At 33.0% G+C, this 21,488-nt stretch overlaps 1 protein-coding gene across 1 annotated transcript in view; it reads left to right on the plus strand.

Annotated features, from left to right (window-relative positions):
* LOC138333045 (protein unc-13 homolog B-like) overlaps positions 1-21,488 on the plus strand; it is a 142,071-nt gene that overhangs the window by 99,771 nt on the left and 20,812 nt on the right. The window contains exons 18-27 of the mRNA XM_069281150.1: positions 4,078-4,219; positions 4,637-4,678; positions 6,233-6,360; positions 11,225-11,340; positions 11,876-11,938; positions 13,969-14,066; positions 14,235-14,385; positions 14,732-14,800; positions 15,119-15,208; positions 21,131-21,390. Coding sequence (XP_069137251.1) covers positions 4,078-4,219; positions 4,637-4,678; positions 6,233-6,360; positions 11,225-11,340; positions 11,876-11,938; positions 13,969-14,066; positions 14,235-14,385; positions 14,732-14,800; positions 15,119-15,208; positions 21,131-21,390 — 1,159 coding nt within the window. The remainder of the gene's footprint in view (positions 1-4,077; positions 4,220-4,636; positions 4,679-6,232; positions 6,361-11,224; positions 11,341-11,875; positions 11,939-13,968; positions 14,067-14,234; positions 14,386-14,731; positions 14,801-15,118; positions 15,209-21,130; positions 21,391-21,488) is intronic.

Here is a 21,488-nt window from a genome sequence, read left to right on the forward strand (position 1 = left end):
GACAGTATGAGATATGAGATATGAGATGATAGTATAAGCTATAGTATAAGCTATTGAAGGCTGATGACAGTATGAGATATGAGATGATAGTATAAGCTATAGTATAAGCTATTGAAGGCTGATGACAGTATGAGATATGAGATGATAGTATAAGCTATAGTATAAGCTATGAAGGCTGATGACAGTATGAGATATGAGATGATAGTATAAGCTATGAAGCTGATAGTATAAGTATATGAAGGCTATGATAGTATAGATGAGATGATTAAGCTATAGTATAAGCTATTGAAGGCTGATGAAGTATGAGATATGAGATGATAGTATGAGCTATGAAGGATGATGAAGATGAGATATGAGATGTATAGCTATAGTATAAGCTATTGAAGGCTGATGACAGTATGAGATATGAGATGATAGTATAAGCATAGTATAAGGCTATTGAATGATGCAGTATAGATATGAGATATAGTATAAGCTATAGTATAAGCTATTGAAGGCTGATGACAGTATGAGATATGAGATGATAGTATAAGCTATAGTATAAGCTATTGAAGGCTGATGATAGTATGAGATATGAGATGATAGTAGATGCTATAGTATAAGCTATTGAAGGCTGATGACAGTATGAGATATGAGATGATAGTATAAGCTATAGTATAAGCTATTGAAGGCTGATGACAGTATGAGATATGAGATGAGTATGAGATATGAGATGATAGTATAAGCTATAGTATAAGCTATTGAAGGCTGATGACAGTATGAGATATGAGATGATAGTATAAGCTATAGTATAAGCTATTGAAGGCTGATGACAGTATGAGATATGAGATGATAGTATAAGCTATAGTATAAGCTATTGAAGGCTGATGACAGTATGAGATATGAGATGATAGTATAAGCTATAGTATAAGCTATTGAAGGCTGATGACAGTATGAGATATGAGATGATAGTATAGTTATGAAGTGATGATATGAAATGATAGTATAGTATAGTATAAGCTATTGAAGCTGATGACAGTATGAGATATGAGAGATGATAGTAGTATAAGCTATTGAAGGCTGATGGAAGTATGAGAGTATGAGATATGAGATGATAGTATAAGCTATAGTATAAGCTATTGAAGGCTGATGACAGTATGAGATATGAGATGATAGTATAGCTATAGATAAGCTATTGAAGGCTGATGAAGTATGAGATATGAGATGATAGTATAGCTTATATAAGCTATTGAAGGCTGATGAAGTATGAGATATGAGATGATAGTATAAGCTATTGAAGGCTGATGACAGTATGAGATATGAGATGATGTATAAGCTATAGTATAAGCTATTGAAGGCTGATGACAGTATGAGATATGAGATGATAGTATAAGCTATAGTATAAGCTATTGAAGGCTGATGACAGTATGAGATATGAGATGATAGTATAAGCTATAGTATAAGCTATTGAAGGCTGATGACAGTATGAGATATGAGATGATAGTATAAGCTATTGAAGGCTGATGACGTATAGTTGTAGAATTTGATGAGGCTGATGAGTAATGATAGTAAGTATAAGTTATATAAGCTATTGAAGGCTGATGAAGTATAGATATGAGATAGTATAAGCTATTGAAGGCTGATGATAGTATGAGATATGAGATGATAGTATAAGCTATAGTATAAGCTATTGAAGGCTGATGACAGTATGAGATATGAGATGATAGTATAAGCTATTGAAGGCTGATGATAGTATGAGATATGAGATGATAGTATAAGCTGGGTGATGGACTGATTTGTTTCCTGATTTAGAAGGCTATGTAGAGCCGATATAGATGTTGTTTGTAAATTAACCCATTGCTGTTAATGATTTGTAATTTCAGAAATGTTTTCAAAGTTCCTCAGCCCTTACATTCCGGCCATTTAAGGCAATCTCAACATCATGTATTACAAGGCACACATGAATGGTCAGCCAAAGTGACCATAACAGGTAGTTCTGACCAGGAAGCACTGACCCCTAAAGGTCAAAGTTCAGCTGACTTTTATACCTATTTATAGCAAGCTTTCCGGAGAGTTTCATCTCACTTCAGCTTGGTTACGGAATTTTTGTCAAATGCACAGATTCTAGACTAACACTAGCAGTAGTTCAAGGAAATCTTTACATTTCATCCTCTCCCCATTTTGCACCATCTAACAATGTTAAATGGCTGACTGTCAGATTTGTAGACATTCAGATATGTTGTTATCACCATCTGTTACAAGTAAGTCCTTTTTAAAAACCTGGTGACACTGAGATCTATGACTTTGCTTTTGAGATTCTCTGTCATATTTATCCAAAAAGTTCTCTATTGTCTTTAAGTTAAAGTTTATTCTTTTCTCTGGTATATAGACATGTGTGATTCTTGCCTTTAAACCTATCAGTCATTCACCCATTCTTGTAACAGTTGATTGTTGAGGTTTTTCAGCGAGTGTCAATTAAACTACCTCAATATTCCGTGTATATTATTCACTGTACAAGCTCATATATAGAATGCATGTAATTGTATGTGGACGTGGAAATGTCTCAATAATTAAGGCTGTCAATCCAGGAAGTAACAGAGGTCTAGCATACTAACCTATATCACAGTGGAGCTTTGCTTTGGTACTCTTGAAATATATCCCGGACATTTGAAAATATTCAAAAAAAATCATTGTCAATAAATTTGATGAAATGAATGTCTATATGTTAATGTGTATATGTTCAGTCTTGTAAAATGTATGTGCTTTTTATCATTTTCAAAGAGCACACAAACATGTAATTCACCTTGAGAAATACCCTGATAACTGTTGAAAATATGGAATTGACTGTGTTTGTGTTTGCATGTCAATGTTGTCTGTGTCTAGCTATATTAAGTTATATATATTATCATAATCATTATTTAATCTTTCAAATTTATAGCCATTATCATATTATTTCCATTTGTCATGTAATGTTTTAAAGGGATTCTCCTCCCAAATCATTTATTATGTAACTTTTCCTATAAATTTGTATAAATCATGACACTGGTGTTTGTATAGAAATTGTACATTTGTTAATTTAACCAATTTACCCTTATTACATGTAGTTTAGTGTTATTTTGTATGTATATATACAATGTAGCGATATTGAATTGTTCATACTTGACCTGAATAAGTGTCCATGCTACCAGCAGTGTTCAGGTATTGACAACACAGTATTGTGGCTATGGTAAAGCTGGATTGAGTTGTTCCATTAACAGTAATTCCCCCAATGAACACCCTACCACTTTCCTTGTTGTTTGAGTAGCTGGGCTTTTATTTTGTCAAGTACAGTATATGAAAATTAAATGGTTTTCTGCTACTTTGCTTTTGCTGTTCATTTAGCTTTGAAGTAAAGAGAACTTCAAAGTCTGTATGGCTTTTGATTAAATTTTGATATACTGTTATAATGGTTTGGCTTTCCCTAGGAAAAATCAAACAGACAATTTGAAATGCTCTGACTAGTTTATGAATATAATATACAACTTTTTGAAAATATAGATAATTGGAATTTTTTTGTCATTTTACAAATGACTTCCTCCATATTTATGATGATTGGCTGATGAAACCTGTATGTAAAGTAGCTTAAGCGTTGCCATGTAACATGTATTTACATAATGGGCTATACTCTGTACACACTCTATGTACTCATCATTAGATATGCCCGCTTCATCAGCTCATCTCCTTGCCTCAAATCTGCTCATTTATTTGCTCTATATCAAAATTTTCAGTAAATTAAAATATACTATATTCATGCTTATTATTCGACCTGTGCTGTTTGAAAATTACCACAAGCCCTCTACCTCTTAAGATGTGAGTTTGAATCCAAGGTTGGGCAGTTGTCAGGTATTGACTGCTGGTCTGTGTTTTTTCTCTGGGTTACCTAGAATTATTTCCTCCACCAACAAACCTGGCAAGTCCTTATATAACCTGGCTGTTAATAGGACGTTAAACTAATAAAGCCAAATCAACCCAATAGCTTTATGCACCCTGCCCCACAATGTGTCCCCTTTGCCTTGGTCATGTCTGTAGTATAAACACATCTTGTATTCTGCCTCACAGTGATATGTGCCCAGGGACTTATCGGTAAGGATAAGACTGGTACCAGTGATCCATATGTAACAGTCCAGGTTGGCAAAGTGAAGAAAAGGACCAAAACTGTGCCACAGGACCTCAACCCAGTCTGGAATGAGAAGTTCTACTTGTAAGTATCAACAAAACAACAAAACTTCTCACATGTCTGATTTTGTACCCTAAACAAAATCATTTCTTTCATTTACATTTTTTGTCGTTGCTGCTTCCTGCAATTTGCAATTTTCTATTTTTCACACTTTTCATTTTCAGCTATTTTGCTTTGACCAAGGCTCCAAGGTCTTAATATTTAACTGGCATTTATATATATATATAACAAAAGTTTGTTGAAATTACTAACCTTGAGCTCCGCTTCAGACCATGGAATTCAGTCATATCAAAAATCATTTTAGAAAACAACTTTTCAATAATTAAAAGTTTGAGGGTCATGATATTGAAGACCCAAAGCTTACTTGAATTGATTCATCAGTTTGAATGTGTTATCATTTCAGTGAGTGCCATAACTAGTTTGAATGTGTTATCATTTCAGTGAGTGCCATAACTCATCTGACAGAATCAAAGTGAGAGTTTGGTAAGTTTATCTTCTTTTTTATTTGTTGATGAAACTCATTGATCAAAAATCTTAACTGCAGTAGTCTACAATATCAGACAATTATACAGGGGTTGGCCTGTCTTTTATAGAATTAGATATTTACCTATGCTTTATCCTTAGCATTATCAAATTACAGTCAAACCTCGAAGTATCAAAGTTCAAGGGACCGAAGGAAAAATTTTGAAACATCAAGACTTTGAATTATTCATGGTTTGAATTAGACCGGTGTTATTTTACCATGACTAACTGTGGTAGTTGTGTACATGTCGTCTCTGTACGTAAACTTTATTATTATTGTATTTACCACGAATAAAACAAAATAAAAATGAAGTATACAATTAATCACATGGATTGGTATCGTTAGCGATAAATTATAAACAAGACTTATGTGTACTAAGTCTAACCCATGTACGTGTGGTGACTATTGAAGCGATGGTTAATATTACGGATTGGATATAAAAACGAAAACACGTAAAAAATGAAACTAAAATGGAGGAACCGAAAGTACTACAACACCTACAAAAATACTTCGATTTAGATTGATCGATTTGCTCTAGTATTTATGCCGAAGTTTTGGAATATAACAGTTTTGAGTATGAGTAACTAACTATGTGGCTTGGTATTTACCATTCCCTAAATTCTACAAACTGCTACCAATGGTGGCGACGAACATAAAAAACGACTAATAGTATCTTTGCCGTACTAATGATTGAACAACATAGCTTGTAAAAACAAAGCACCGGGTATCGGTCTGATCACTGATATTAATCATCTTGATGATATCAAGCAAGCAACACAAGCTGTCATACTCCCTATTGTCTGGTAAAGGGCTGTCGCGAGACAGGCATGATAGCATGCTACGGGGCATCGGCAAACACCTATCTGTACAGGTAAATTTTTATTCAAATCATCGAGTGTCAGTTACCTATTATTCTAGTACAAATGGCCCATGAAAAAAGGTTAATACATCGAGAACTTTGATTCATAAAACTTCCATTCATACATGGGTTAGTTATTAATGTTATATAGTGAAGAATTTTGGGACCAAGCAAAAAAGTTTATACAGCGAAAAATTTGATTCATCAGAGTTCGAATCATCGAGGTTTGACTGTATAAACCAAAGGATCATTTAGGTTTTTTTTATCCGACAGACTGACATAAAAGACACCTGCCATCCATAGCCATGAGGGTAAATTGTATTACAGAATTTGCAAAGCACAGACCACTTCATTTTTCTGTGTTTTAAGCACTTTCTTCAACTTTTAAAAGATGTGGCAGCCCCTCAATGACCCTATTACTGTCTCAACTCCTAGTTGTAATCCAGGAAGTTTAAATTAGCTGTAACGTACATTGTAACTTAGACTGGTTTCAATAAAATAGGGTGACTTAAGTAACCATAGCAACTGATTATGTAGCTTTAATGTTTTAAAATCAACGTCCTGTTTTAAATACATGTTCCCAAGGGGAGGCAAATCAAGGATTCTGTTGAATTTTTATTTTTTACCACAATATTATATGAAAATCGAATTCTAGGGATGAAGACAACGATTTGAAATCCAAGTTAAGACAGAAATTAACTCGGGAATCTGATGACTTTCTTGGCCAAACCATAATTGAGGTGCGAACACTGAGTGGTGAAATGGACGTATGGTACAACTTAGGTGAGTAACCATGGCAGCGGTGTGGGCCATGACAGGTGTCATCAGATCTTACGTGTTGACATGTCCTAGTGTGTCCTTCTGTTTTTAGCGGTGTGTTTCCCTGAGCTGACTGCTGTATCGTCCAGTGATCTGCATCGTCCATCCTCCTGACATTGGTTGTTGATTGCGTTGTGTTAATTTTTGGCAGTGCTTTGTGTGTGTTACAGGGATGAGGATGATGATATTAAATCTAAGCTGCGACAAACATTCACACGCGAATCGGATGATTTTCTCGGACAGACTATCATTGATGTGACCACCTTGAGTGGCGAAATGGACGTTTGGTATAACCTAGGTTAGTTTCTGTCCTCTGGACACCACCCATCGGTCACCTGTGGTCACCTGTCAATCACCAAGCAGCCTAACAGTATATGCATCATTTCTCTACACTTCCATATATATATTTTATAGTCATTAACTACTTGCGTTTCAATAGTCACTGGTTTCTGTTTTCGTTAGTTCTTTGTGATAACAAGTGCCTTTCTCACCTTAATACAGTGTGTTCCTTCATTTGAATTTTGTCTGGTGTCTACCCCTAGAATAGCTCCTATCCATATAAACAAGTGCAGTGTTAGTATCAGTTATCTCCGTTGTTAGCATTAGTTATCTCCCTTGCATATATTTTCAAACCAAAATAAAAAAAAATATGTAGGTTATTTCCCTGTATGAACACTGAAGGAAATGTTCTAGATGTCTGTTTATAATGCAAATATGTAAGATATGGATATAATAGAATTGTATTATTTTGTTTTTGTATATTACTGAGTTATCTGCCCTTGTGGGTTGCCATTGATTGTGAAATCCTGTGTTTGCGAGCGAAACACCATACTTTTCACAGAAAATGACACAAAGTAATGGCACCACAATCGATAACTACTCGCAAGGGCAGATGACTCTATGATATGCAATGACAGAATACAAAGGGTGATAAACCTCATAATGTCGTAAGAAAATGAGATAATTTTGTTATCTTATTCAATCATCAACCCCTCACAATGACAAAGCATTTTCTGTATAGTTAAGACAAAATATTGCTCAAACAAGATATTGATAATAAAATCAGCAGTCTATATATGTGGTTTAGGTTATTAATCTCTTGATATATGACTTAAAGAAGAGTTTCTCCAAGTTACTAAAACAAAAATTTCTTAAATTAAGTTTACACAAGGGAGATAACTCTAGTTTGTCTAACAGAAATTCAAAATTGAAAATCAGCATCAATCTAAATCAGTGTCCCTCAGATGACTTGACAAGTTTTGATATCTTTAAATTAAACTATAATATAAAAAATTCACAAAGTGATTTTACTTTACTTTCTCGTACTTTGAAAATTTTAACTTTAATATAAAAGAAGTTTTCATGATTGTTGTCTAATTTATAAATGATAAATAATAACTATTTGGAAGTTTTTGCACAAAATAATGCACTAATATTCCTGAAACTAATTCTCATTTTATCTTTTTTTCTTTTGGAATACTAGATCATTGTTATGTTTTTCAAGTTCTTAATCAAACACTACTGATATGATGTGAGTTTTATTTCACCTAAATCTATATCTAACAAAGTAACCCATTTTAGATCCTTAGCAATCACAGAATAAACTATATTTAAATATCTGTTTGTGAGAAATAAAAACTCTCAGAGTAATGTATACTAGAAAAATAACTTGTTTCTAAATTAAGTCTTTTTCGCCCCTGTTTCCAAGAAATTCAAGACAAATGTAATGTATAGATCCAATAAGCAAACTTACGCTTTCAAACTACCATTATGATATAAATTCTTGGCTAGCTCCTTTAGCATAAACAGTACCCATATTTGTAATACTGTATCCTAGTTGATTCGATCAGAACATGTGAATAAAATTTTGATTGAAGACTGTCTTTTAAAGTTTCCTCAACGAACTAAAAAACACTCAAAAGTGTAGTGTAATGTCATTGATTCTATATTGAAGTACAATATAATTTGCTCTGAAATTTGCATCAAAAGCATGTGCCATGTGACCGGGTCATGTGTTTAGTTGCTAGAGAGACTGACGTTGTGGCTTTACACGGACGAGGTGATTGGCTAGCTTGTATCTGGCTGTTTGTACAATTGTATAGGGACACACATGAGCTTTGTTGGACCTGATTGTTTTGTTGCCCTGGACTTCTGTGGCTGGGAATGTTTCTGTGAATTAATTAGTTAGTTTGTTTCAGCAGTTTAACATTTATTTATTTTTTGTTTATTCTGTATATTGTGCTGCAGAATATCTTTGAAGATGTTGATCAATTAATGCCCTTTTTCATTCCAATAAATTATTACATCACTCAATTAATAATGCTTTCTTTCTCTCAAATTATCATAATATAATTAAAGTTAATTCTGTTTTTTTCGTTAGTTGTCTCTTATAACTACAGTTGTGCTAAAACAGGAAAGCAGGTTGTACAACTTCTGTATATGGACATGGATGTAATTTATAAAAAAAATAATGTTTTTCATAAGTCCTGAATTGGAGCAAGGAAAAAATTTTGATAAGTCTTTTGACTGGCTTTCTAAGTTGTTTATGTGAGAAATGAGAGCGGGCATTATTCTGTGTATCACAATATATATTTAAATGACGGTAAATGCTTATACTCACTCTCACTATTTCACACATTCTAATATATGTCAATTTCTATATTTATAATGATTGATGTCATGGTTTTAAGCACTAGAATATAAACATTTACCGTTAAAATGGCATGAGTCTATGGCATGAAGATATGAGTATGTCATACAATGAATATGTTACCACTTTCATGACAATGTATTAATTTCTGAATGTTCCTCTTTATAATTTTCATTTATCCTGTGTTTCCATTTTGTGTTTGTCTTCTCTTTGAATTGAATTTCTCTGAGTTAATTTTGTCTTGAAGGAGAGGTTTTATTGATAAACTAATATGACATGTCAACTTAATTAATTTGTTGTGTTGTTTGATTTAATGTTTGATCCTTCTTTTTCCTACTGAAGGTTCCTGTGAATCTCCAGATAACTCATTTTATCAGTTTGACAATGTTTCTAACATATTTAATTTCATGCACTACTTGATTTTGTTAAATTCTATATTTTGAAGTCAATTAGAAGCAATGGTAAAATTTATTAGATTGCTCTAGGGCTAGAAACTGCACAGAGTACATGATATTTCACTAGTGTTTGCTAGAAAATATTGACACCAACATAGAAGGATTCAGTTAGAATTTAAATTGTTTGATGATTTTGTCACCATGGTTACAGAATTTAAATTGTTTAATGATATTGTTACCATGGTTACTGAATTTTAATTGTTTGATACTATTGTTACCATGGTTACAGAATTTGAATTGTTTGATACTATTGTTACTACAGTTACAGAATTTAAATTGTTTGATGCTATTGTTACCATGGTTACAGAATTTGAATTATTTGATACTATTGTTATCATGGTTACAGAATTTAAATAGTTTGATGATATTGTTACCATTGTTAGATTACTCGACTGGTGATCTTTTATCACTGCTAGACACTTTCAACTACAAAAGTCACTGATTGGGAAGGTGTCTAAAACTAAAAGAAATTAAGCATTAAAACATTGATAATTAAGACAATGTCATTAAGTAGGAACTTGGTTAGATGTTCTGTTTCTGGTAAGAGATATTCTTGGTAGTTACAAACTGGTATATGGTGGTCACATGGCTGCCAATTAGAAAACCATAGCTGTTATAATACTCTGTGGTTTTAAAATATAATTTGTTGTTCAATCCTCTTTTTGATAATTCAGTAAAGCAAATTTTCAAAATCATTTTTGAAAGAACAGGTTACTTTAAATTCCTGTTAGGTTGTTTAAAGATGCTCCACCGCCAACAGACCACAAATGATACTCATCATTTGAACAACAATTGATGTTTAATCGTGTGTATATATATTATATATATATATATATATATAAATATATATACATAAAAAGAAAACACAACTATAAAACAGATTTTTCCTCGCTAGCACTTTCTCGGCTCATGCCGGTCTTCAGGGGTTTGAATTCTTTTATTTGTAAAACATGACGTCATAGTAAGATTACGTCATGACATGGTACATAAAGATATTGTGAATGGTTCTGGAAGAAACTAACAAAAACATGAGGACAAAATAAAAACTAATATGAAGTTCCTTTGTCCCGTTCTGAATTTAACACAGGTTTCATAAGTTGAATGAAATACATTTCTTTCTTTTTATAATATGTCTGATTAACACAAAAAATAATATAAAATAATTTATTTTGCTTTTGGTGCATGCGCAGTCAGAACTTTATTGGTATATAGAACATAGTGGTACGAAATTTTTTTGGGATGCAATTAGTTATTTAAAATATTTTTATCTTTAAGTAAATAAGAAGCTCAAACTTTCCAATGGTGGTAATGGTATAAAGTGAGTAACTTTTGTAACTGAAGAAAAATACCAAATCTTCTGATCTTGTTTTTGATGGTGAAAAAATACCATTTGTCAGCGGTGGAGCATATATTCTTAACTCAGTGTTACCATCTCATTGTTAGAATTTTCTGACCAGGTGTCTAATAGCAAGCATAACTGATAACTGACCTGTACCTTATCCTAATGTAGTCAAAGGTGACAGACATCACCAAACAATCATTAAGCTTGTAATGATTAATCATGTAAATTAAATGATAGCGTTGGATATTTATGTAAGAGGATAACCTGGGTCAAAGTTTATAAAACTAGAGGAAATGCCACATAAATTTTATGAGGCTTGTATAGGACTTTCTGATGTTCAGACCTTTGTCTAGATTTACATGTCCAAACTGATACTTACAGAGAAGAGGACAGACAAGTCTGCTGTGTCTGGTGCCATTCGACTACACATCAGTGTGGAGATCAAAGGAGAGGAGAAAGTAGCTCCTTACCATGTCCAGTATACCTGTCTACATGAGGTAAGATTTACATTCCACCCCCACCCCCTTTAAATCCCAAACAGTCAAAGTCCAGTATACCTAGTAAGCTGTGCCCTCTACCTCCACCCCAACCTCTATACTACCTTAAATACCCCACAGTTCAGTATACCTATCTATATGAGGTAAGATTTACCTTCCACCCCTTACCCCCACCCATACCCTATTCAAATTCCAAACAGTCCAAGTCTAGTATACCTAGTAAGCTGTGCCCTCTGCCTCCACCCCAACCTCTATCCCAAAAGTCCAGTATACCTAGTAAGCTGTGCCCTGTACCCCAACTTCAATCCCTGGAACATTCCTCAAATGTCCAATGGTCCAATATACCTGTCTATATTAGGTACATTGTGGCCCTACCTCTCACCCCTTGCACCCCTAAATGCTCAATTGTCCAGTAAATCTTCCTGTAATATTCTAGCCCAGTCTACATCAAACTGGCAAGTATGTATAAGTAACGAAATAAAAACTGTATCAATACAAGCCAATACCTAATGACTCTGCTTGTTTCCAATTTCAGAATCTCTTCCATTATTTATGTGAGTTAGCAGCTGGAGCAGTCAAACTGCCGGACGCAAAAGGGGTAGGTAGTATATAATAAATTTAATGCAGGCTAAAGGATGAAATAGCATGTTACACTTCCGATCAAAGTACTGAAAGTACTGAAATTTGGAAAAATGAAAATGAGCAAAGTAATGGAAGTACCATGTCTGTGAAAACTATGAATAAAAATAGTACTGAAAATAGAGAACAGTATTGTTCAGGAAGTTGGCCCCAGGGCGCCCCATTGCTGATGTATATATATATTTGTTGCAATATGCTACATCACTACTTCAGCTGGGGGAAAATATTTGTACTTTTAAGAAAAAAAAGCACTGATAATGCTTAAGTTACTCTACCAATCAAAGTACTAACACTAATGCAATATTTCTACTTAACAAAGGGTTGAAAGTACTGCATTTTTAAAATGGGAGAAAGTTATTACAAATCAAAGTACTGAAAGTACTGCAGCTTAAAGCATACATGCCATATTTTTCTAGGGGTGGAAAGGGAGATTGATAACCATTTTGAGGGATTTTGGTCTCAAAAGAGGGAGGTATACGCGCGACATATATGGATAAATTAAATATCTGCTTTTTTAAGATGAAATTCTGCATTCATATTGAATTTTACTGAAATAAAGGAATGTGTGGTTTTGCAAAAGTAGTCACATCCCTATATACACCCAGTTCTGGAGCAGTTTTATTGTTCGAAATATTAGACTGGGCTTTTTAATAATCTTTCACAATAACGGATAATTAACTTAGATAAAGTTCTTAAATTTACGAGCACTTAATTAAAAAAAAACAGAATCGTTACAGTAGTATTCAAAATGTAATTTAATCTGAGAGAGAAAAAAAGTAAATTTCTTTTTAATTTTATTTATTTAAATTCAGTTACTACTGCTAATTTTTTATTATTAATATTTTTTTCTAAAAATAAATTCACACAGAAATTCTAAAAAAATATTACTTTTTCCATTTTTAAAAACGTGGTTATTAGGAAATCCGGAAATTCTATAAAATCCGGATCATCTATTACAATTATCCAAAATGGCGGCTATTACGATTGCAAAGTTTGTGACATCCATCAAATACAGATAGGCCTATTTAACATTAAAAACGTGAGTAAATCATTCACAGTTGTAAGCAGTATTTGTTTTGTTGTTATGCTCACTAGCTGTAGTCATAAAATTTATTGAAAGGCCAGCTGATTGTTTTCTAGGCGGCCGATCGGCTGCTTGACTTCAGTTTACGTAATACACAGACGTGAGTGAAAGTGACACCACAAGCCAAGGTGGAAATAGCCCAAGGCTGCTAATTAGGGCCACTTGGGTGTTGGTCAGGGGGTCAGAGAGTGGTTACTCTCCTGCTAAAATTAACCTAGCATGTACACAAATGTGGCAACGAAAATAAAACGGAGGGGTTTATAGAAATCGGGAATTTAGACTCTCCTGCCGGGAGACAATAAAAGGCTTTAAAATACGGGAGGTTTTGTCTCACGCCGGGAGGTATGGCATGTATGTTAAAGATGCTCCACCGCCGACAGAGCATAAATGATATTCATCATTTGAACAATAATTAGTGTTTAATCATGTATATATATGTCTAATTAACACAGAAAATAATATAAAATGATTTAATTTGCCTTTGGTGCATGCGTAATCAGTACTTCATTCCATATAGGATATAGTGCCGCAGAATTTTTTCGGGATGCAATTAATTATTTTTCATACTTTTAATTTGAAGTAAAATTAGAAGCTCAAAATATTCAATGGTGGTAATGGTGTAAAATAAGTAACTTTTGTAATTGAAAAAAAAACCAAATCGTTTGCTCCTGTTTTAGATAGTAAAAAAAATACCATTTGTCAGCGGTGGAGCATCATTAAAAAACAAAAAACACTTATTTTTGTCAGTGATATTTTTGTGTTTTATTTGTATCTTGTTCAAATAAGTGGAATGTCTATTTAACATTGCTTTGGTATCTTGTTTATGTGTTATGTTTTAAAAAAGGGAAAGATGGTATGTTTGACAAATTGCTAGCTAATATTTGGCTTTGTGGTTTCTTTTTCAGGATGAAGCTTGGAAGGTGTACTTTGTAGAGCCCTCACAGGAAATAGTAGATGAATTTGCCATGAGATATGGAATAGAATCTATATACCAGGCAATGACGTAAGTTAATAATATGTTTCCTTATAATGTTATATTTTATAGGATATGTATCTACCTCTAGTATATCAGATAAAAAATTTGTGAAGAGTGGTATGGTATAACATCATGTATGATGTAGTCTTATTGTACGTAAATCTCCTACATGTATTTTGGCTTGGTTTTTTTCAGACATTTTTCATGTTTATCCACAAAGTATATGTGTCCTGGAGTTCCTGCTGTTATGAGTACACTCCTCGCAAACATCAATGCATTCTACGCACATACTACGGCTTCCACAGCTGTCTCAGCTAGTGACAGATTTGCTGCCTCCAATTTTGGGGTAAATATGACCTGTACAAAAGCTTAACTTATTACAGTATATAATACTTATCCCATTTATTATTGCAGATCATCCTCTATCTTTGGTGTGTGTATCTTTTGTCACTGATGTATAATGTTATCATTTTACAGATCTTTCTCAAGTTTACGTTCAATTGTTATGTACGCCAAATTTGGGTTTGGTTGGCAAGTAACAATTTTAGATGAGATCATATTATGAAAAGGGGAAATGAAGGGATAAGATATTTGAGTGATAAAGATTATTAATCAAGGGCTTGTACAACAGTGACCAATAGAATCATTTGTTTCTTTGAATAAAACAATGGTTTTATTTTTTTTACATTCAGAAAGAAAAGTTTGTGAAGCTGTTGGACCAGTTACATAACTCACTAAGAATTGATTTATCAATGTATAGAGTAAGTACCTCCACATGGATTTAAAAATGCAATAAAATCGTGTGAAGTTTTATGTTTAACTAGCTTGCTATTTTCATAAGCTAAGAAAAAAAGTTCTGTATGTGTGACATTTGTGGATGTAACAAACTTTTGATGTCTCTACTAAATGGTAGCAAACTTGTGAATCGAAGAACTTCCTGTCATTTTGACTTTCTGATGTCATGACCTGTGAATAGAGACCACTAAATAACACATTTTCACCAATATAGTGTTGACCACCAATTACTCATTGTGATTCAAAATGTTTAAAAAAAATGGCTGTATTTTTCCCTCCAACAGAATAATTTCCCAGCATCAGATCGAGCTCGTTTACAGGATTTGAAGTCGACTGTTGACCTCCTCACCAGTATAACATTCTTTAGGATGAAGGTAAGAGGAGAAATGCACTTAAGACCAAGTCAAAAGTCTTTGATGGTTTTTTGATGAAAACAATATCAACATTTCTGTTATTATCCCTAGATGAGGAGATGAATTATGTTTCTATCTGAGTCCATGAATGATGAAAACCCAGCCAACGGCCATTAGATTTTCAGTAACAGGGTTACATTATTCTATAGTGGTTTAATTTCTGAAGAACAATGCTCTATTTAGTATGACCTTATTTATTGTATTAGCACAACTTTCATTGTTTAGCTTGCCTGCCAGTAGGGCAATTAAACTGTGACTGCTAGATTGATAATTGTTTTAAGATGAAGATACAGCATGCTTAAGAAAATTCTTCATTTTTGTTTTTTGTTTTAATGTAGAATTATCTTATTTATGATATCATTTTTGTTGTTTTTGTTACTGTGGTGATGAAATGATTTTTATTTCAGTAGCTGTGTCCTAAATATTTATTGTAGGTCATATATCTGATGTTACTGTTACAAACTGTGACTATTCCAGATTTTCAGACCACTTTGCGACACAAGGTTGTTGGTCTCTCCATTCTCATGCATGATTTTTACTGGTGTTTATCATTAAACTACAGGATTGTAGGAAAGTTTTTTACCTTTTATTTAACTTTTGTTTAAAAAACTACTTTTATGCAATACTTGATGATTAGATTAGGTTTTCAAATTGGTTATCTTAAGCTTTGATAATGAGTGTTGGTCTAATATGAATGATAAACTTGTGCATCAATTTGTTGCAAAAGAATTGTTATATTTTATACTTAAGGTTTGAGATTTTTATTGTAGATGTAAATTTATTCCTCTCAGGTAATTTGAATGACACCAATTTGTGGGGACTTGAGGATTTTTTGTCAATGAAGAATAAACCAGTGCAGTGAATGGTTTCATTTAACACAAAGCATGAACTTTTAAAGATTAAATTTAATTGTTTGGTTTTACTTTAATATCTAAAGTTTTGATTTCTTAATCCATTTCCAAACTGTAATGCATTGAACTTGTGTCATTTAAAATATTTCAAACTGATGCTAATTTTTTAATTCAAAACAAAAATATTATGTAATTAAGTAAATTAGGAATTTAAGTCCATGGAGAAATAGTTGAAACAAAAATCTTTAAAACAAACTGTAAATAATAAATGTCAATAATCAAAAATTTGTAGAAAGAATAAAGCAGATGCTAAGGTATGGCATCAAAAAGAATGATATAAAACAATTGATTGGATCAATATTATGAAATTTCAAAGGAATTTTTTTCAAACATTTCATTGAAAAAAAAGTTTAAATATGTGTTTCTATAAAGCTAATTCTGAGAATTGATAAGAGAAATTGAAGAAAAAAATCAATCACCGATTATACCAAAAATAGATGGATAATATGTTGTGTTCAAAAGGAAATAAATCTCAAAATTTAAAGGGAGATAATCTGATATTTATGGGAGACAACTCTTTGCTTTAACAAGTATCCTCTTTACGTTTCAACAGGGATCAATTTAATTCAAGTATGGTGTTTAATGGTAATACATCTTAAGTTTAAAGGGATGTACATTTTATTTGAAAGGAGATAAATCTAGTTCTTCAATGGGTGATCAATTAAATTTTTAAGGGAGATAAATATGAAAGAATTTGTGTGCTACATTATTCATGTGGCTGTTGTCCTTGCCAGATTGTGTCAAACCCAGATGTGAGTAACGCATTGTTGTTTTTTGGACTGCTGTCTGCCTCTATAGCTCAACATGTCCTCTATCTTTATCCTATCTCAATAAACCACGGGCGTCTTGCTCAAAATCTCCTACACAAAGCATAACAAACTGTTTCAAGTCTTTGTAAGGGACTGAGAACTGTGGTAGTGTCGACATGCCTTATTTTGATTTATGGAAATTTTAAAATGAATTTCATAAAACCTGTTTTATTTAGTGTCAGATTTTCTTCCCAAAACAATTCTGATACAAAAATACAGCTGGTTATGGAAAAAGTTGAGTTGTTCTGAGTTCTACGTTAAATATCATTTTACCATATATATGATTTTATGTTTGGTGGCAAGTTAATTGACCACAACACTATGAAAATTAACCAGCAAACGTTCAATCACAGCATGTCTAGGCTGACCAAGTTCTTGGATTCATAAAAATCTAACAAAGAATATGATAAGCTCTGCGCCCATAGTTCCAAACCTAGTGTGATTATACCAGGGTAACTGATACTGTCTCCAGATCCTGACTTGATCAGTTCTTTAACACTTTCGTAAAGCTTGGTGGATTTTAGTGTTGACTCTGAGAAATGTTATTCTCGAATGTGTAATCTCTTCAGTTGATAGGGTTGATTCTGGCCTTTGAAGTGTTTTTGAGTTTAAATTTTCAAATGTTGAGTCTTACTTTTTGTGTATCACAGGTTTATGTGTTGCTTCTAGTTTCACTTTGGCTATATACACTACAGCAGTGTTTCCTGGTGAGATTAGTTAAGAACTAATAAAGCTTCTAGTTTCACTCTGGCAATACAGAGGATTCCGCTTATTTGCATAGGTCATTTTCCAGAAGAAAATATGCAAATAACCGGAGTATTCGAATAGGCGGAGATGACATTTTGCACCTCCGTTTGACCCCACACATATGTATGTGAATAGGCAAATAGATATCGTTTCGTTTAGGGTAAAACGAACCACAAGTAATTATTTTCGAAGTTGTAAATCAATTTTAATTGTTTAATAACAAAAAAATATTCCAATATTAGATTCTTGTTTACGTTAGATCGACACGTGAATATTTGAGAAACAGCTAAACGATCGATATCAAATGCAATTAGATTCTACTAAACAGGATTGGATTTGTGTCTACAATTCTAAACCTAAATAATAAACAAATTTACGTACATTTGCCTGGCAAAATGAACTTATGATCGTGATTAAACTTCAAAGTGCCGATCAACTAGTAGTGTTGCTTTTACACATATCCATATGAATTCGAAAATGGCGGCAGGTGATGAAGCCATGCGTTCACTCGACCTAAATGTCTTTTGAGAATTCTCTCTGTATTGTTGATCTATGCGGCGAATAGCTTGATAACATTTCAGAAATTAATGCATATTCAAGTAGCAATGAAACAATTAACGTAGCAAGTATCTTTTGTATCCTAAGCTTACATACTGTACGAAACTTGCGGTAGTCATTGCACGCCGACTTTGCATGCTTTTATGTCTCGTTCAACGAGACGCTTGATACGCACATGTCTGTCGTAGTCAACAAGACTCTGGTTGAACGAGACTACTCATGAATGGCGATTGTTGTAAGGAAGCATGGTTTCTCCAACCGATCGCGAACTAAGGTACGTTACGTTAATGAATAAACATATTTGAATGTGCAAATGCTTTAATTAGATGTTTGAGTCAGTGAATATACTAAAGTTATGATCAACCGCTGCTGATGTAAATCGTAACAGCGTCGAATACCTTTGCAGATTCATGCATAAAATAACAAGCCATACTATAACGTTAATCTGTTACCAGGATGATTTCTAGTAAAAGCGAAGTATCTTGAAACATATATCGGCGAATTTCGCTAAAAATATATTGCAAAATTGAAAAATATTCGATTTTATTTTTAGAATTTCCCAAATATTTTATTCAAATAACCGGAGGTCATGTAAAAGTCTATGCAAATACACGGAGTTGAAAAACAAAGATAAAGAAGGAAAAAATCGGGACCGCAGAATTTTATGCAAATAACCGAAATATTCGAATAACCGTTATTCGATTATGTGGAGTCCTCTGTATACACTACAGCAGTGTTTTCTGGTGAGATTAGTTAAGAACTAATAAACAATGGGAAAATGAATGTGTTTCTATACCATCGAAAAATGAATCATCTTTTCAAACAAACTAATATGTAGGTACTTTGTAACTACTTTGAATTCAAATTAATCTGAAATAAATTTCTGCTGGCAATGCCTTGGAATATGTCTGCTCCACAAGGGACATGTAGGCATAAAGGTCTCATAACATCTCTACAATAAATGTATCCAGCCCTTTTAAATATGTCTCTTAATTTGCTTTTAAATGTTTCATTATACTGAAAAGATTATGTTGTCCCTATGTCATTTCATGTTCAGGTAAGAGGGATGTTCAGCCTGTCTTTGACTCTTATGTTCTTCTGTCAAATTCCCAGTTTTCATTTTGAAGTACTCTTGTCAAATTCAATTTCATCTATTATTTTAGGTGCTAAGTATTTTAATGTTTTTTTCCCCATGTTTTTTCTTATAATTCATTTGTTTTAATAGATTTATTTTGTGGATTTACTAAACAGAGATTACTGATAATTTTCAAGCATGGTTTGAAGCATGATGTAAAATTTACAATTAATTTCAAAATTTATTTTAATTGAGACAAACTCATCTCTGAAAGAAACAGTGTTTGTTATACACATAAACGTCAGTTTTTTAAATACGATATTAAGTATGAAATTATATTAATTACAGATTAAATTATGTTTAAATGGTATATGTAAGTGAAGAATATTATACATGAAGTTGCATATGTGTGTGTGGTGGGAGAGGGGGTGAGGATGTTGGCATACCAATCAGACAACAATATTTTCAATGAAATTCACTTGGACTGCTTCAATTGAAAAAATGTTGATAAGACATGTTATACACTAAGCACCATATTAAGCTTTAAATAACAGCTTTTTAATACAACAATTTAAACTGTTCTCACAGTTACCAAGAAATGTAATGGGACTAATCCATGTACCATGTGATACCCAATAATGTTTGTGAGTGACTAGTATCTCTAGTGGTGATGGGACATAACTATTTGTAATCTTCTCGCTGAAATGACGTAAGTGCGGAATATTATATATTGAAGTCATTCCATCACCAATAGAAACAATAGTCCTGCACAAACATTATCGGGTATCACGTGGGACGTGAATGATTCCCGTTGTGTTTCTTAAGATGTGCCTAAAGAGGGACACAAACAATAAGCGTGAGGCAGACACAGCTTCCTTAATGCTGCGATTAATTGGATATGTAAATGAACATGTATGGTAACACTGATATCACCATGTCAACAAGAGCTTCCTGTTAAGTGTATAAGCTAACCAAACCATACTTTATGCTGTTATTTAACACACTAATTATTAGCTGAATATAAAATCTTAGTGCTAATATTTCACAACTTTGTTTTTTCTTTTTGTTTTCATAAATTTGTTCAGTGTAATAGTAAATGATTTATATTTTGGTTAAGGCCTGATTCAAAGTTTAGATTTTTTTATGTATGATTTTTACCATACATTGCACCAAGACTTAAGGTAAATGTTTACTGATCATAAACAAGTACAGCTGTTGAACTATTCCTTCAATTTATATAAAGCAACTCTGCATCAATTTTAAGCCTTGTCTTGAAAGTATGCTAAGAAAAACGTCCTATGATAAGGTAGAAATTTCTCTTGAGATCAAAGGTTTTGTTTTCCATTTGTTTTGGAGATGAATGTGAACCTATATCCCATATTTATAGCTGGTTTAAAAAATACAGGGTATGTTATAAAAATAGATTAACTACCATCAGTAAAACAGAGACATGATCAAAAAAAAAATGTAATTGCTTTATCGTAATGATAAAATACTCAAATGAACAATACAGGTCCCTTTGGCCTGATTTGGTTTCTTTTTGGCTTTTAAGGTGATAAGAACAACTAGAATTTGTGTATAATTCTTATAATTTAATTAATAATTATAGCATTGTTTCATATATATTAGTGATGAAAAGAAAACAATGAATGTATCTCACTTTCAGTGTTCGTTTGGGAACATAAGTTTATTAAAACCCTTATTATGCTTTTCTCGTAATTAATTCCCTTTGTTTTTAGATTTCACATGATATTCCTATGAAATGTTATACTAATACTTACAGGTGCAAGAATTGCCAAGTCCGCCTCGTGCAAGTACAGTGGTAAAAGATTGTGTTATTGCCTGTATGAAATCAACTTACCAGTTCCTACTTGATAACTGTTACGAGCTTTACCAGAGAGAGTTCCAGACTGACCCAGCGGAAGCTGATGCGGACCAACAGGGTGGAAATGCCAACAGTCTTGACCTCCTACATAAACTGATCACTCTGATCGTGTCAGTGATTGAGGAGGATCGTAACAGCTACACACCTGTCCTAAATCAGTAAGTGTAACAGCTACACACCTGTCCTAAATCAGTAAGTGTAACAGCTACACACCTGTCCTAAATCAGTAAGTGTAACAGCTACATACCTGTCCTAA

The sequence above is a fragment of the Argopecten irradians genome, chromosome 10 (genome assembly GCF_041381155.1).
Source record: "Argopecten irradians isolate NY chromosome 10, Ai_NY, whole genome shotgun sequence".
NCBI lineage: Eukaryota > Metazoa > Mollusca > Bivalvia > Pectinida > Pectinidae > Argopecten > Argopecten irradians.